The 18,688-nt window shown below is 42.4% G+C and overlaps 1 protein-coding gene across 1 annotated transcript in view; it reads right to left on the minus strand.

The window, feature by feature from the left end:
• Positions 1–12,461: 12,461 nt before the first annotated feature.
• nek12 (NIMA-related kinase 12) overlaps positions 12,462–18,688 on the minus strand; it is a 38,981-nt gene continuing 32,754 nt past the window's right edge. The window contains exon 4 of the mRNA XM_068047534.1: positions 12,462–17,048. Within this exon, the coding sequence (XP_067903635.1) occupies positions 16,894–17,048 (155 nt within the window). The 3' untranslated portion in view covers positions 12,462–16,893. The remainder of the gene's footprint in view (positions 17,049–18,688) is intronic.

The raw sequence follows: 18,688 nt of genomic DNA on the forward strand, positions 1-18,688 counted from the left end.
ATGAATAAAAAAGACAGTCTAAAGATAATGGAAATTGTTATTTCATTTGGGGATTTGGGTTTGACTGTGGGGCAGTCAAATGATTTAAGTCTGAATTTACTGTCAGTGTTAAGGTTTTTAAACTAAATGAGCACAGTACAATGTAAAATAGAATTTGGCACAAGTTGGTAAAGGAGTCAAAGGAGGTTGGTGCAGGAAATGAATGTAGGGGGAACTTATCTGAGGGTGAGGGTTAAGGAACATTGTCCAACAATGCCAAAGGAACATGACAATATACTTAACCTGAGCACAATGTTGGCAAGATGTACAAAAAGAAGATCTTTTCATATAAAAGTCTTACTTTTTACCCAGATTACCATAAGGAAAATGGAAAATTAGCCTGTAGTGACTCGCAAAATCCACTTGATAGCCAAAGAAAACACTGAACAACATTCAAGAGAACCACTGACACCAATAGTAGCAAAGTGAACTTCAAGCAGGATAACAACTCAACAGAAACTAGAATGTCTGTAAAGAACTACATGCTGGAGCCATCATGTGTGCTGAGTTGATTGAACTCAGCTCAGTAAGGACAGAATCAGGTTCAGCTGCAATGCTCGCCATAGTCAAACAACCTGCTGACACTCACTGCCTAAGCTCACACATGAGGAATGGGTGTTACCAGATAACAAAGGTTATAGTTATGAAGAGAATGTAAGAAGTTGGGGCTTTTTGACAAGAGTTAAGAAGGTTAAGGTTCACCTGATAGAGACCATCAGAATTATGAAGGGTTATGATAAGGTACATGGATTGTTTTCAGTGGTCCACAACTTTTTTTAAAATTCTTTTCATGGGATATGAGCATCGCTGGCAAGGCCAACATACAGAGTCAGAATCACAGAATAATGCAGTGCAGAAGAGGCCCTTCGGCCCATCGAGTCTGCACCAATGCATTAAAGACACCTGACCTGTCTACCTAATCCCATTTGCCAGCACTTGGCCCATAGCCTTGAATGTTATGACGTGCCAAGTGCTCATCCAGGTACTTTTTAAAGGATGTGAGGCAACCCACCTCTACCACCCTCCCAGGCAGTGCATTCCAGACTGTCACCACCCTCTGGGTAAAAAAGTTCTTCCTCAAATCCCCCTTAAACCTCCTGCCCCTCACCTTAAACTTGTGACCCCTCGTAACTGACCCTTCAACTAAGGGGAACAGCTGCTCCCTATCCACCCTGTCCATGCCCCTCTTAATCTTGTACACCTCGATCGGGTCACCCCTCAGTCTTCTCTGATCCAGCGAAAACAACCCAAGCCTATCCAACCTCTCTTCATAGCTTAAATGTTCCATCCCAGGCAACATCCTGGTGAATCGCCTCTACACCCCCTCCAATGCAATCACATCCTTCCTATAATGTGGCGACCAGAACTACACACAGTACTCCAGCTGTGGCCTTACCAAAGTTCTATACAACTCCAACATGACCTCCCTGCTTTTGTAATCTATGCCTTGATTGATAAAGGCAAGTATCCCATATGCCTTTTTCACCACCCTATTAACCTGCCCTTCTGCCTTCAGAGAGCTATGGACAAACACGCCAAGGTCCCTTTGTTCCTCGGAACTTCCCAGTGTCAGGCCATTTATTGAATACTTCCGTGTCACATTACTCCTTCCAAAGTGTATCACCTCACACTTTTCAGCGTTAAATTCCATCTGCCACTTTTCTGCCCATTTGACCATCCCGTCTATATCTTCCTGTAACCCAAGACACTCAACCTCACTGTTATGCACTCGGCCAATCTTTGTGTCTTCCGCAAACTTACTGATCCTAAACCCCCCCCACATAGTCATCTATGTCGTTTATATAAATGACAAACAATAGGAGACCCAGCACAGATCCCTGTGGTACGCCACTGGACACTGGCTTCCAGTCACTAAAACAGCCGTCTGTCATACATTGCCCATTCCTAATTGCCCTTGAGAAGGTAATGGTGAGCCACATTCTTGAACCGCTGCAGTCCATCTGGTGTAGTTACACATACAGTGATGTTAGGAAAGGAATTCCAGGTTTTTCACGCAGTGACAGCAAAGGAACAACGGAACAACCAGTTCCAAGTAAGGATGGTGTGCAGCTTGGAGGGGAACTTGCATATGGTGGTATTCCCATGCATCTGCTGCTCTTGTTCTTATTGGTGGTTGAGGTCACAGGTTTGGAAGGTGCTGTTGAAGGAGGCTTGGCAAGGAGTGGTGTCTGGCGGGCCTACGAGGAAGCTGATCCGGAGCGGCAGCAGGTTCCCTGCGTCTCTCGGCGCGTGCTGAGACTCGAAAGAGGAAAAAAAGACGTAGTGACATCACGGGAAATCTGCAAGATGATTGGTTGGGTAAGTAGCAGCTGTTCGTCAATTTAAATAGCTTAAAAAAAGGGGAAAGTTTTTTTTTTGTTTGAAATAAGACCTCAAGTGATAAAGTGAGGTACTACTAGTGTGTTTTTTTTTAATTAATGTAATTTAGATTGTAGTGGGTAGTGTTTGGAGTAGAACAAGGCCCCTAGTGTAATTAGTATTTTTTAAAGGGAGTAACTAATTAATCTAAAGGAAAATCATGACAGGAGAGCTCGCACCTATGATGTGCTCCTCCTGCGCTATGTGGGAAATCAGGGACGCTTCCAGTGTCCCTGATGACCATGTATGCAGGAAGTGTATCCAGCTGCAGCTACTGGCTACCCACATTACGGAGCTGAAGCTGTGGGTGGACTCACTGTGGAGCATCCGCCATTCTGAGAATGTCGTGGATAGCACATTTAGCGAGGTGGTCACACCGCAGCTAATGGCTGCAAAGGCAGAAAAGGGATGGGTGACCACCAGGCGAAGTAGTAGCCGAAGGCAGGTAGCGCAGGAGTCCCCTGTGGCCATCCCCCTCTCAAATAGATATACTACTTTGGATACTGTTGGGAGGGATGGCCTCTCAGGGGAAAGCAGCAACAGCCAAATTCGTGGCACAACGGATGGCTCTGCTGCACAGCAGGGGACGAAAAGGAGTGGAAGGACTATAGTGATAGGGGATTCTATCGTAAGGGGTACAGATAGGCGTTTCTGTGGCCACAAACGTGACTCCAGGATGGTATGTTGCCTCCCTGGTGCTAGGGTCAAGGATGTCACGGAGTGGCTGCAGGACATTCTGAAGGGAGAGGGTGAACATTGGCACACATTGGTACCAACGACATAGGTAAAAAGAGGGATGAGGTCCTGAAACAAGAAGTTAGGGAGCTAAGTAGCAGATTAAAAAGCAGGACCTCAAAGGTTGTAATCTCTGGATTATTCCCATTGCCACATGCTAGTAAGTATAGGAATAGGATAGAGCAGATGAATGCGTGGCTGAAGAGATGGTGCAGGAGGGAGGGCTTTAGTTTCCTGGATCTCTGGGTCTGATTCTGGTGAAGGTGGGACCTGTACAAGTCGGACGGGTTACACCTGAACCGGAACAGGACCAACATCCTTGATGGGAGGTTTGCTAGTGCTGTTGGGGGGGCTTTAAACTAATTTGGCTAGGCAATGGGATACAGAGTGGAGGTACAGTAGTGATGCTCAGTCAAATAAAGAACAAAGAACAAAGAAAATTACAGCACAGGAACAGGCCCTTCGGCCCTCCAAGCCTACGCCGATCCAAATCCTCTATCTAAACCTGTCGCCTTTTTTTTTAGATTAGAGATACAGCACTGAAACAGGCCCTTCAGCCCACCGAGTCTGTGCCGAACATCAACCACCCATTTATACTAATCCTACACTAATCGCATATTCCTACCAAACATCCCCACCTGTCCCTACATTTCCCTACCACCTACCTATACTAGTGACAATTTATAATGGCCAATTTACCTATCAACCTGCAAGTCTTTTGGCTTGTGGGAGGAAACCGGAGCACCCGGAGAAAACCCACGCAGACACAGGGAGAACTTGCAAACTCCACACAGGCAGTACCCGGAATCGAACCCGGGTCCCTGGAGCTGAGAGGCTGCGGTGCTAACCACTGCGCCACTATGCCGCCTATTTTCTAAGGGTCTGTATCTCTTTACTTCCTGCCCATTCATGTATCTGTCTAGATACATCTTAAAAGACGCTATCGTGCCCGCGTCTACCACCTCCGCTGGCAAAGCGTTCCATGCACCCACCACCCTCTGCGTAAAGAAATTTCCACGCATGTCCCCCCTAAACTTTTCCCCTTTCACTTTGAACTCGTGTCCCCTTGTAATTGAATCCCCCACTCTGGGAAAATATAGAAGAGATGCTGAATCAGTCTGGAAGGCTGAGCAAATATAGACCTGTTGATGCACAAGTGAAAAATGAAAGGCTGGATTGCATCTATTTTAATGCAAAGAGTCTTACTAGTAAAACAGATGAATTAAGGCTGTTGATTAGCACATGGGATTATGATATTGTTGCTATCAGAGACATGGTTGAGGGAGGGGCAGGACTGGCATCTTAATATTCCAGGGTATAGAATCTTCAGGAATGACAGGGGAGGGGATAAAAGAGGAGGTGGCATTGCAATGAGTCAATTACTGCAGTAAGGAGAGATGATATCTTAGAAGGTTCTTCAAATGAGGCCATATGGGTAGAACTTAAAAACAAAAAGGGGGCAATCACTTGGCTGAGAGTGTACTATAGGCCTCCAAACGGTCAGGGAGAAATAGGGGAGCAGATATGTAGGCAAATCTCAGAGAGGTGTAACAATAATAGGGTAATAATAGTGGGGGATTTCAACTTACCTAATATCAACTGGGACTGTCTTAGTGTAAAAGGCTTAAAGGGGGCGAAATTCTTAAAATGCATACAGGAGAGCTTTTTGAGCCAGTAGAAAGTCCTACAAGAGAAGGGGCAGTACTGGACCTAATCCTAGGGAATGAAGCCGGACAAGTGGTAGAAGTGTCAGTGGGGGAGTATTTCGGGGATAGTGACCATAACTCTAAGATTTAAGATAGTTATGGAAAAGAACAAAGACGGGCCAGAAATAAAGGTACTGAATTGGGGGAAGGCCGATTTCAAAATGATAAAACAGGATCTGGCCAAAGTGGACTGGGAGCAGCTACTTGCAGGAAAGTCTACATCAGACCAGTGGGACTCATTCAAAGAGGAAATAGTGAGGGTTCAGAGACAACATATACCCGTTAAAAATTCTGAGGGACAGGATTAATTTCCACTTGGAGAGGCAGGGATTAATCAGGGATAGTCAGCATGGCTTTGTCAGGGGGAGATTGTGTCTAACTAACTTAATTGAATTTTTCAAGGCAGTGACTAGATGTGTAGATGAGGGTAAAGTAGTTGATGTAGTCTACATGGACTTCAGTAAGGCTTTTGATAAGGTCCCACATGGAAGATTGGTTAAGAAGGTAAGAGCCCATGGGATCCAGGGCAATTTGGCAAATTGGATCCAAAATTGGCTTAGTGGCAGGAGGCAGAGGGTGATGGTCAAGGGTTGTTTTTGCAAGTGGAAGCCTGTGACCAGTGGTGTACCACAGGGTCCCTTGCTGTTTGTAGTGTACATTAATGATTTAGATGTGAATATAGGAGGCGTGATAAGTAAGTTCGCAGATGACACGAAAATTGGTGGTGTCGTAAATAGTGAGGAGGAAAGCCTTAGATTACAGGACGATATAGATGGGCTGGTAAGATGGGCAGAGCAGTGGCAAATGGAATTTAATCCTGAGGTGTGAAGTGATGCATTTGGGAGGACTAACATGGCAAGGGAATATACAATGGATGGTAGGACCCTAGGAAGTACAGAAGGTCAGAGGGACCTTGGTATACTAGTCCATAGATCACAGAAGGCAGCAACACAGGTAGATGAGGTGGTTAGGAAGGCATATGAGATACTTGCCTTTATCAGCCGAGGCATAGAATATAAGAGCAGGGAGGTTATGATGGAGCTGTATAAAACGCTAGTTAGGCCACAACTGGAGTATGGTGTACAATTTTGGGCACCACACTATAGGAAGGATGTGATTGCACTGGAGAGGGTGCAGAGGAGATTCACCAGGATGTTGCCTGGGCTGAAGCATTTCAGCTATGAAGAGAGACTGGATAGACTAGGGTTGTTTTTCCTTAGAGCAGAGAAGGCTGAGAGGGGACATGATTGAGGTATACAAAATTATGAGGGACATTGATAGGTTAGATAGGAAGAAACTTTTCCCTTAGCGGAGGGGTCAATAACCAGGGGGCATAGATTTAAGGTAAGGGGCAGGAGGTTTGGAGAGGATTTGAGGAAAAATGTTTTCACCCAGAGGGTGGTTGGAATCTGGACCGTACTGCCTGAAGAGGTGGTAGAGGCAGGAACCCTCACAACATTTAAGAAGTATTTAAATGAGCATATAGCCATCGCATACAAGGCTACGGGCCAAGTGCTGGAAAATGAGATTAGAATAGTTAGGTGCTTAATGGCCGGCACAGACACGATGGGCCGAAGGGCCTGTTTCTGTGCTGTATAACTCTATGACTAAGTTGCTGCAATGCAGCTTGTATATGGTGGAGGGAGTGAATTTTTAGGGTCGTGGATGGGGTGCCGACCAAGTGGGCTGCTTTATCGTAGATTGTATTGAGCTTCTCGAGTGTTGTAAGAGCTGCACCCATCCAGACAAGTGGACATTATTCCATCACACTCCTTACTTGTGCCTTCCAGATAGTGGATAGGCTTTGGGTAATCAGGAGGTGGGTTACCTGCTGCAAAATTCCCAGCTTCTGACTGGCTCTTGTAGCCACAGTATTTATAGGGCTGGCGCAGTTAAGTTTCTGGTCAATGGTAAACCCAGGATGTTAATGGTGGGGGCATCAGCAATGGTATTGCCGTTGAGTGTTAAGAGGTGATGGTTATATTCCCTCTCGTTGGAAATAGTCATTGCCTGCCACGTGTGTGGCACAAATGTTACATAGTAAAATAGTAACAAGAGGACACAAATGTAAAATCATCATTAAAAGGGAGGTTAGAAAACAAGTCTTTACACAGGGTGATCAGAGTGTGCAATTCTCTACCATAAACTGTTGTTAAACAAGCAGCAATAATTCTTTAAATATAATTAAATAGTTCCTTGAAAAAGATTAATATTAAAGTATATGGGGACCAAGCAGAAGAGTGGAATCAGACTAGTTAGTTCATATGGGGAAAAACACCCATGCAAACTTGATGGACCAAATAGCCTCTTTCTGCCTGTAACATACTATAATTTTAATACTGTTGTATGTTGTCAGATATTTTCCAACTGACTATGTCCAATTAATGGGCATAAAGTGAACACAACTGCATACAAAATGGGCAGAGATCCCAATTATTTTAACAGATTTCTGCATATTTAGCTTACCATCCAATTTTCAAGTCAGGTTTGGTGCTCGAAGCAACAGCCAGTTAGCAATTAATGACCAGGGCTGCAAGGCTGTGCCATTTATGACAGCACATTTAAAGAGCTCTGTAGAAAGATCTGCAATGGCACTTTGAGGATTTTTCTGAACCTTTTTGATTCTTTTTTATTTTCTTTCTTATTTCTGCTTCATTGTTCCAGAGACTTTGTGCTGAGCATTCTAGCACAATCATAGAATGGATACAGCATAGAAGGAGGCCCTTCAGCTTGTCATGTCCGTGCCAGCTCTCTGCAAGAGCAACTCACCTAGTCCCACTCCCACACCTTTTCCCCATAGGCCTGCAATTTTTTTCCCTTCAGATAGTTATCCAGTTCTCTTTTGAAGGCCTCGATTCAATTTGCCTCCACCACACTCTCAGGCAGTGCATTCCTGATCCTAATCATTCACTGCATAACAAAGATTTTCCTCAAGTCGCTGTTGCCAATCACCTTAAATCAGTGTCCTCTGGTTCCTGATCCTTCCCAATGGGAACAGTTTCTCCCCATCTATTCCGTTTTGAACATGATTTTGAACACCTCTATCAAATCTCCTCTGAATCTTTCCTTCTCCAAGAAGACCAGACACAGTTTCTCCAATCTATTCACGTAGCTGAAGTTTCTCAACCCTAGAACCATTCTCATGAATCTTTTCTGCACCCTCTCTAGTGCCTTAACATCCTTCCGAAAGTGTGCTGCCCAGAACTGGATACAATATCATGTTGAGGCTGAACCAGTGTTTTAACTTCCTTGTTTTCGTACTTTATGCCCCAATTTATAAAGCCCAAGATCCCACATGCTTTATTAACCACTTTCTCAAACTGTCCTGCAACCTTCAATGATTTGCGCACATTCACTCAGAGGTCTCGCTGCTCCTTTGGAATTGTACCCTTTAATTTATATTGCCTCTCCTCTCCATTCTTCCTACCAAAATGAATCACATTATACTTTTCTGCAATAAATTTCATCTGCCACTGGTCCACCCATTCCACCAGCCTGTCTATGTTCTCTTGAAGTGTATCACTATCCTCCTCACAGTTCAGAATACTTCCAAGTTTTGTGTTATCTGCAAATTTTGCAATTGTGCCCTGTACACCCCAGTATAGGTCAATAATATTTACCAAGAAAAGCAGGGGTCCCAACACCGATCCCTGGGGAACACCACTGTATACCATTCTCATTTGTCAATCATATTATTTTGGAATGGCGACAATATTGGGGCAATGCCTTTCCAGTAGAAATCCCTCTTACATGTATTTGGAGGAAGGAGAAGCATCAATGAAGCAATGCCAGTTACCACCTCCCATCCAAATTAACCAGTAGACGTGTAGAAAACATTGAACACATGGAAAAATAGGAGCAGTAGGCCATTCAGCCTTTTGAGCCTGCTCCACCATTCAATACGGTCATGGCCATCATCCAAACTCAGTACCCTGTTCCCACTTTCTTCCTGTATCCCTTGATACCATTAGCCCTAAGAACTACATCTAACTCTTTCTTGAATATATTTAATGATTTAGTCTCAACTGCTTTCTGCGGTAGAGAATGCCACAGGTTCACCTCTCATTGGGTGAAGAAATCTCTCCTCATCTCAGTCCTAAATAGCTTACCCCTTATCCTTAGACTGTGACCCCTGGTCCTGGACTCCCCCGTCATTGGGAACATCCTTCCTGCATCTAGTCTGTCCAGTCCTGTTAGACTATTGTAGGTTTCTATGAGATCCCTTCTCATTCTTCTAAACTCTAGCGAATACAAGCCTAACCGACCCAATCTCTCTTCATACGTCAGTCCTGCCATCTCAGGAATCAGTTTGGTGAACCTTCGCTGCTCTCCCTCCATAGCGAGAACATACTTCCTCAGATAAGGAGACCAAAACTGCACACAATACTCCAGATGTGGTCTCACCAAGGCCTTGTATAATTGCTCCTGTACTCAAATCCTCTCGCTATGAAGGCCAACATACCATTTGCCTTCTTAACTGCCTGCTGCACCTGCATGCTTACTTTCAGCGACTGGTGCACAAGGACACTGAGGTCTCGCTCCACCTCCCCCTTTCCCAATCCATTGCCGTTCAGATAATAATCTGTCTTTCTGTTTTTGCCACCAAAGTGGATAACCTCACACTTATCCACACTATACTGCATCTGCCATGTATTTGCCCACTCACTCAAACTGTCCAAATCACACTGGAGCTTCTCTGCATCCTGCTCACAGCTCCCACTCCCACCCAGCTTTGTGTCGCCTGCAAACTTGGATATATTACATTTAATTCCCTCATCTATATCATTTTTTTTTAGTTTATAGAGATACAGCACTGAAACAGGCCCTTCGGCCCACCGAGTCTGTGCCGACCATCAACCACCCATTTATACTAATCCTACACTAATTCCATAGTCCTACCACATCCCCACCTGTCCCTATATTTCCCTACCACCTACCTATACTAGGGGCAATTTATAATGGCCAATTTACCTATCAACCTGCAAGTCTTTGGCATGTGGGAGGAAACCAGAACACCCAGAGGAAACCCAAGCAGACACAGGGAGAACTTGCCAACTCCACACAGGCAATACCCAGAATTGAACCCGGGTCGCTGGAGCTGAGAGGCTGCGGTGCTAACCACTGCGCCACTGTATATTAATATATATTGGGAATAGCTGGGGTCCTAACACTGACCCCTGTGGTACCTTGAAATGACCATACTAAACTGTTTGCACAGGTCAAGTCAGCTCGATACACTGCACTCTGCTTCAAGTACATCTGCAAGTATCAGCCTCCAGCGAGATCCCGTTACCTGGTCCAATATGAGTTACTAACAGTCAGGCAGATGTTAAAAAAAATTCATTCTATTACCTCTCAATTGGAAAATCTACCTCACTTTCTTATGCTTGACGCTGTTAAGTCTACATTTAAAAACAAAGTTTAACGTTTGATTATCCTCTCCTGCCACCTAGTGTAATAGACTGGTAACTGAAGCATCTGTGCGTTAACAGCATACAATATGTAGTAAGGCAATTATCTTGAGGAGTAGGAAGTTGTATGCAGTGTCATGCTAATAGACTGTTGTGAGAGGTGACTATATATGGTTGTTGAAAGTACAAGACGACTTGTGGAAATTGTAATAAGGAACAAATGTGTTAACTGTGTCTCAGTAGTAACACTCTCACCTCTGAGTCAGAAGATTGTGTGCTCAAATCCCACTTCAAAGATTTGAGCACAAAATCTAGGCTGGCACGCTAATGCAGCGCTGAAAGAATGCTACACTGTATGAGGTTGCTGTTTCTCAAATGAGCTGGTAACACCTGCCCCTCTCAAATGATCCTGTGGCACTATTTTGAAGTAAAGCAGAGGGCTTCTCCCTGGTGTCCTGTTCAATATTTATCCCTCAATCAAAGTTACTAAAAAAAAAATTGTTCACCATTGTCACATTGTTGATTGAGGGGCCTTGCTGTGTGCAAATTGGCTGCCACATTTCCGACATGACTGCACATCAGAAGTACTTCATTGGCTGTAAGGTGTTTTGGGACATCCTGAGGTCATGAAAGAAGCTATATAAATGCAAGTCTTTCTCTTTCTTTCAAATAGTCAGTCATAATTTTGCACAAAGTCTAATTCCTACTTCAATAGCCCAGGGTTAAAATGAGAAGTTAGTTCTAGTTTTGGACTGTTAAAGCATATTGGGGGAATGAGTTCTAGCCGTCTACAGTGATTGGCAGAAAGTTTCAATCAATAAAACTAATGGGGCCTTGTGCTGTTGAAATAGATAAAGAATACTAAAATTCATGAGGTAAAAATTCAGGTCTGGCTTAAGCACTGGCAAATAAGGTTGCATTTAAGCCATGATTGTAGGAAGTAAAGGGAGATTGCCTGATGATTGTAGGAAGTAAAGGGAGAGTGCCTGAGGGCAGGAAACAACTTGTCTCAGTAATGACAATTTATATATCTTTAACCTTTAACACAAAACATCCCAAAGTGCTCCACAGGAGCATTATAAAACAGAATATGACTCCAAGAGATTAAGGCAGTATTAGGTCAGATGACCAAAGGTTTGTTCAAAAAGGTAGCTTTTGAGGAGTGTTTTAAAGGAGGAAAGTGAAGTAGAGAGGCAGAGAGGTTTAGGGGGGGAATTCCAGAGCTTAGGGCCTAGGCAGCTGAAGGCATAGCTACCAATGGTGAAGCAATTAAAATCAGGGATGTTCAAATGGCCAGAATTGGAGGAACAGAGATATCTCAGAGGTTGTAGGGCTGGGGGAGATTACAGAATTAGGGAGGTGCCAGACCATGGAAGAACTTGAAAACAAGGATGAGAATTTTAAAAGCAAGGTGTTGTTTAACCACGAGCCAGTGTAAGTCAATGAGCACAGGGGCGATGGGTGTTTGGTTTGAGTTATGTCAAGGGCAGCAGAATTTTGGATAACCTCAAGTTCACGGAGGGTAGAATGTCAGAGGCTGACCAGCAGTGCATTAGAATATTCAAGTCCAGAAGTAACAAAGGCATGGATGAGGGTTTCAGTAGCAGAAGAGCTGAGACGGGGGCAGGGGCAGAGACAGGTGATGTTTGAAGTGGAAATAGGCAGTCTTAGTGACAGGGGATATGTTGTTGAAAGCTCATCTCGGGGTTAATTATGACACTGAGGTTACAAATGGTCTGGTCCAGCCTCAGACAGTTGCCAGGGAGAGGACTGGAATCGGCGGATTGGTACTCTCCCAATAACAGAAGAATTTCAAAGGGAGTTTGTAGCTCCTTCAGTGACCTTACTGGATAACATTTTGGTCTTACATGTTTGGTGCAGCAATATTCCAGGCACAGGAATGAAAATAAATACAATACAAACATTTTTTTTGGTTTCATTCACCAAAAAAGATAGAATAGAAATAACAAAAGAAGCTGTGCAAGTCTTCAACCAGCAGAAATCCCAGTGAATGATCAGAATGGCAAATAATGGAGGTTCTTCTGTATACAAGGATTGTCTAACTTTTAGAAATACTGGCACTTATGTGTTACAAATTAAAGTAGAACAGTTTTAGTTGCAAACTGTTGAAACCATTTCCAAAAGAAATAAGACAATATTCACTGAATAATTTATCATTTCTATTTCACCAATATGATTTCAAGGCTTAATGGCAGTGCATAAATCATTTTTCAATTCAAATATAGTAGCATATTATGCGCACTGAGTGTGCTATATTATTTAGTGCAGTATTTACAACAGAAATTGCTGACTAGCCACAAGTAGCTAATATGACAGCATTTTAGCTACATGAACTAATTTTAGTAGAAAAATGCATTTCATACAATCACACAATACAGCTAAATTTACTTCACACATGTATATTTACTTAACATTTACCATCATTCAGTAACCAAGGAAGTAAAGCACTCAATGCTCACTAAACATTCGCCAACTCTTGCTTTTTATCTGAACATATTTAGCATGTGCTGTGTGAATATGAGCATTGAAATCACATGCCCAACAACAGTATCTATTACTCATTATTATTATCATTAATTATTTACTAATTAGAAATACAATTAGCCACATCTGAGTTCCCAATTAGTCACACGTGGCTAGCGGCTAACATATTGAATAGCACTAATTTAGTGAGCAAAATAGTAATTAAATAGTCCTACAGTGCTTGAATCATAATATTCTTCCTCAGCGCCCATCTGTAGGGGGCCAAAGTCCATCTTACACAACCTCACCCCCAGCAAAAAAGGATATACTCTTCCACTGACTCTTTTTAAAGTATGGCTGGAGAATCTCTGAAGCCTTTCAATTGATACTATTATACAATCCACAACAACCTTTCAATCAGTCCTACCTAACAATTTTTAGGAACTAGGAAATAAAATTTGAAATTGTAAAATATATTTTTCTCTCCTCTCCAAGTTTTAAAATGTTTATAATCACTACTATGGTCATTACTATTATCTGCTGAATTTGTCCTTTTGCAATATATACATTTTCTAAACCTGATCAAATCTATCATATAATATTTACTATATCAGATGATAGATGCATTTATACTCTATTCAATAGCAGAATAGAGGCTGCCTCACATGATGCTTGATTGATCTAACTTACAGAGCTTATAAACTACCAGAGAATATCAAAGACTTACGTAAAAAAGCAAAATACAATCTCTACATGTCTGATGAAAAGAGAATGTTTAAAATGTCTTTGCTAGCCAGCTCAGGCTGTATATTAAAGTTATCAAATTATAAAATTCCCATATTGCAACTTGGTCTAAAATCAAACATTCGAAAATAATTTAACAGTACAAAGTGTCAAACACCATTACAGATATTCATCAGGAGTATTACTTTATTCATGATTAAATTTAAGGAACTAACTAAACCTGCACATTAAGTCAGCCTTCAAATATTCTTCAGAAAGGGAAGATAATTTCTGCCAGTCACTACAGCCCAGAATTTGCTGGAGCAGGGCATCTAGCCATGAGCACAGTGAATTGGATTGTTTTTCTCACCCTTCAGCTTCAATTAATTCTGCACTGCAAATTGCTGGAAATGCGAGTTGATAATGGCACTGAGAGGTCAGCAGGGCATCTGGGACCTTGGTGAATGGTGGGACCAATAGTCTATCTCCTTAACCAATGGAATTTAAGGATTTGAATGGTTAAATATCTGAAGTGGCAGCTTGGACTTCTGATTATTTAACTGAAGTTTATCACAGAATTACATGCAGAAAAATTAACCTGGCACATAAACCTCCAGCCCAGGGTTCAGATTATTATTCTTTTTTAAACTATGAAATTCAGGAATTGAATATAGCTGCTTCCTGCTTTTGAAAGTGAAAGCTATATTGTTTATAGCAATTCAAAGCATGATGTTACTTATGGAATCAGCATGGTGATTATTGGTTACTTACAAATTGGTGGACCCACATACTTTACAGGCAAGAGGGTGGGAGATAGAGGGAGCTCTAAATTCTGACAAGCTGAAATGAACTTAGCATCGACTTTATTCCCAGCCAGAATCCACAATAAACTGAGTTGCTAAATTGATTCAATTAGTTAAACAAATCAGTTTAACTAGCATCCTGGATATGTGGCATGTGTAAGATAATTATCATTTCATTGCTAACTGGTTCCAAAATGGAAGGCCAGGGTTGTTATGCTGCTAAATAGCAGCCCTAAATTTTTGTGATGAGCTTAATTCATTTTTACACTGCAATGCAGTATTTTCTTAACACTAATGGGGAGGTTGATGGCGAGCTCCAGATTTGCGAAGCTATTGGCAAAGCGGTGCAAATCACCCAGTAATTTGTGGGGATTCGCAACTCACAACATATCTCTTCCTCGCCATATATTGCTTTTTGTTTTACACGCTAATAATGACGTACACCTTCACTGCGCTGTTATTGTTCCAGCAAATTCTGGACATATGCGTAGCTATATATTCAAAACGAACATATTTATAATATATCAAAGGTAATCATTCATCATTTTGTTATGATGAAACTACACAAAGCAACTGGAGGAAATAATCCCCATGCGTTTTTTAAATAGCTACTTCATTATCCACTAACACTAAGACAAAAAGTTAATTAAACTACACCTTTTAACCTAAAGCCATTCTCTTCGAATGTTACATCTTCCTTTTTAACATGCTTCCCACTTGGAGTATCTTGGGATAGATATGAAACTGAATGTTGTACAGTCTTAATTCTCAACACATACAGAAGTGAAGGAAAATCATACCAAATGAAATTTTGGAGAAATAATGGGAGCCAGCAAGAGAAAAACTGCAGAAAATACAAAATGTAGTGCTTCCCTTAAATTTAGAACATTACAGAACACATCTGCCAGATGGCAACCAACTAACTGCAAAATAATGGGAAAGCCCATAACATCCCTGCTCAACAGATAAAGATGTTGTAGTGCTACTTTCTTCTGCATAGGGTCAAAAGAGTGTGGCAGATCACCAGAGACTTAAAAACAATATGTAAAGTGGAGTGTTCAATCAGTTTACCCTCACCCACCCAAATTTACCACTGGAAATGCAAAGTTTTCAAAATGTTCTATTTGAAACTGCTTAAATCCCAGCTACATGGGCCATCATCTGTTATATGGAGACTTTTCAGCCAGTGCTGAGAACATTTTTTAATTAAGATTCCTTGGACAGATATGTTTCAGTATTTTGGGATAGTTGTTCAGTGTGGCAGCCATCCCAAAATACTGAAACATATCAGTTTCAAATTAATTTAATGTGGGATATATAAAGTGTCAGAAGATTTATGTGCCAAAAGTCTGTGTTGAATTTGCACCCAAGTTCCAGAGATCAAGGATAATGTGTCAATGCAATGCACCACTATACAATGATGGGAGAAGAGCAGGGAGGGGGCAGGGCAGTATTTTCTGTTCAAAATATTTCATCTTTTTATTTAAAGTACTGTATGACTTTTAAGTTACTCTTACTATATATTTATCTGACTTTTTTAAAAGCCGACAATGAGAACTTCAAGCCCACTTGGCTGCTCCAGCGATATCAATTATGGGGTGGAACTTTGAACTGGCCAGTAAGCCACTCCAAACCACACCCTTGCCCCTCCTCCAACCATAAGAAACAACAATACAAGCTGGGAATATAAGTTTCCCAGACAGTATCACAATTTCATTGAATTGGGTGGCTCCAAAGCTGCCATCAGGCTCTTCCAAAATGGAATTCTTAGGAAATATGAACAGCCAAGCAGGGAAGGGATCCTACTAAAGTGTCTCCATGCTCGTAAAAAATGGTTATAGAAATATCTGGTAAAAGTATATTTTTTGCTACAAAAATAAGGAATACATGAAAAAATATCCCATCTACACTTTCCTTCACAAAATAGATTAGAATGAAGAAAACGTTCAGTCTATTTGATCTCATCCTTCCAGAGCACTAATTCTAACTTCTCTTCATTGCAATATCTCGTTGTTTTACAAATGAGCCCAGTATCATGTCCCCATAGCCCTGAACTGTCTGCAGGGTAAGCTTGCAGTCAAAACTGAACCACCGGTGTGTAGCTTTCTCACAGTGCGAAGGAAAAATGAAATTGGTGAAGCATCTGTAAAATTCCTAACATGCCAGCTTCATAGTGCTATATGCAAAAGTTATGGCACAAGTCATCTATCAACATTTAGGGGAAATATGCATACAAAAGTGAAGGAAAATCATACCAAATGAAATTTTGGAGAAATAATGGGAGCCATCAAGAGAAGAACTGGCGAAAATACAAAATATAGTGTTTTCCTTCAATTTAGAACATGACAGAACACATCAGCCAGATGGCAACCAACTAACTGCAAAATAATGGGAAAGCCCATAACATCCCTGCTCAACAGATAGTTGTAGTGCTACTTTCTTCTGCATAGGGGCAAAAGAGTGTGGCAGATCACCAGAGACTTAAAAACAATATGTACAGTGGAGTGCTCATCAATCAGTTGTACTTGCAGAAATCAATTCAAGTAGTACTGTTGTCTTTTGAACACAAAAAACAGCTACGATTCAGTTCATGCTTTGCAGTTGCACACTGAGTCAAGCATTTTCTTGATCCATGTTGAATATAATGTAGCAAGTCTCCAAGTGATCTGATCCCAACCGATGCTCAAACAGAGGTTGGAGATCTTCGGGGGTCAAACCTTTGAGAAATTGAGAAGCAACTTCATGGAAAAGGGTCTGACCAATGTCATCTGTAAACACAGAAAGATGTCAATAATTCAGTTTCAAACTGGGCTAATTGCTGGAAAAAGATAAATGCAATTGGATCAAATATCAATTTGAGAACAATCTCAAATATTCTAACTTCAACATTAAATGTATTAGTCCTAAAATAACTGAAGCCCACTTCACCAATGCAAGTGTGGCGGCTAAAGCCCCTACTGCCCATGACCAAAGATGTGGACATCATCATGAGGTCTGGGGATAGGATCATTTGCATGACTGCAGCAAGCACAACATAGTTGCAAGGACGCTTCAGTAGCATCTTCCCTGAAGCATCAGTCAGAATCTGTTAGTGGAGAGAAGGCCTGGAAAAGTACCAACAAAGACTTTGGGCTAAATATTACACCATCCCAACGAGTGGATGGTGGTGGGGGGCGGGACTGGTGGGAGTTGGCGTAAAATGGAGCGGGAGGCTCCGAGAGGCCTTCCCGACCCGCTCCCGCCTCCACCGCCACTTTACGTAGGGCGGCGGGGGCGTAAAATGGCCCGTCCGCCCCAGGCCAATCAAGGCCCTTAAGTGGCCACTTAACAGCTACTTCAGGGCCTTTGTCCGCCTCCACACAGATTTTGGAAAAAATTCTGAGGAACAGGATTAATCTCCACTTGGAGAGGCAGGGATTAATCAGGGATAGTCAGCATGGCTTTGTCAGGGGGAGATCATGTCTAACAAACTTGATTGAATTTTTCGAGGAGGTGACTAAATGTGTAGATGAGGGTAAAGCAGTTGGTGTAGTCTTCATGGACTTCAGTAAGGCTTTTGATAAGATCCCGCATGGGAGATTGGTTAAGAAGAGCCCATGGGATCCAGGGCAATTTGGCAAATTGGATCCAAAATTGGCTTAGTGGCAGGAGGCAGAGGGTGATGGTCAAGGGTTGTTTTTGCGAGTGGAAGCCTGTGACCAGTGGTGTACCGCAGGGACCCTTGCAGTTTGTAGTGTACATTTAGACGTGAATATAGGAAGTATGATCAGTAAGTTCGCAGATGACATGAAAATTGGTGGTGCCGTAAATAGTGAGGAGGAAAGCCTTAGATTACAGGACAATATAGATGGGCTATTAAGGTGGGCGGAGCAGTGGCAAATGGAATATAACCCTGAGAAGTGTGAGATGATGCATTTGGGAGGACGAACAAGGCAAGGGAATATACAATGGATGGTAGGACCCTAGGAAGTACAGATGGACCTTGGTGTATGTCCACAGATCACAGAAGGCAGCAGCACAGGTAGATAGGGTGGTTAGGAAGGCATATGGGATACTTGCCTTTATTAGACGAGGCATAGAATATAAGAGCAGGGAGGTTATGATGGAGCTGTATAAAACGCTAGTTAAGCCACAGCTGGAGTACTGTGTACTGTTCTGGGCACCACACTATAGGAAGGATGTGATTGCATTAGAGAGCAAATTGTGGGCGGCACAGTGGCGCAGTGGTTAGCACCGCAGCCTCACAGCTCCAGCGACCCGGGTTCAATTCTGAGTACTGCCTGTGTGGAGTTTGCAAGTTCTCCCTGTGTCCGCGTGGGTTTCCTCCGGGTGCTCCGGTTTCCTCCCACATGCCAAAGACTTGCTGGTTGATAGGTAAATTGGCCATTATAAATTGCCCCTAGTATAG

The sequence above is a fragment of the Heterodontus francisci genome, chromosome 15, assembly GCF_036365525.1.
Source record: "Heterodontus francisci isolate sHetFra1 chromosome 15, sHetFra1.hap1, whole genome shotgun sequence".
Lineage (NCBI taxonomy): Eukaryota > Metazoa > Chordata > Chondrichthyes > Heterodontiformes > Heterodontidae > Heterodontus > Heterodontus francisci.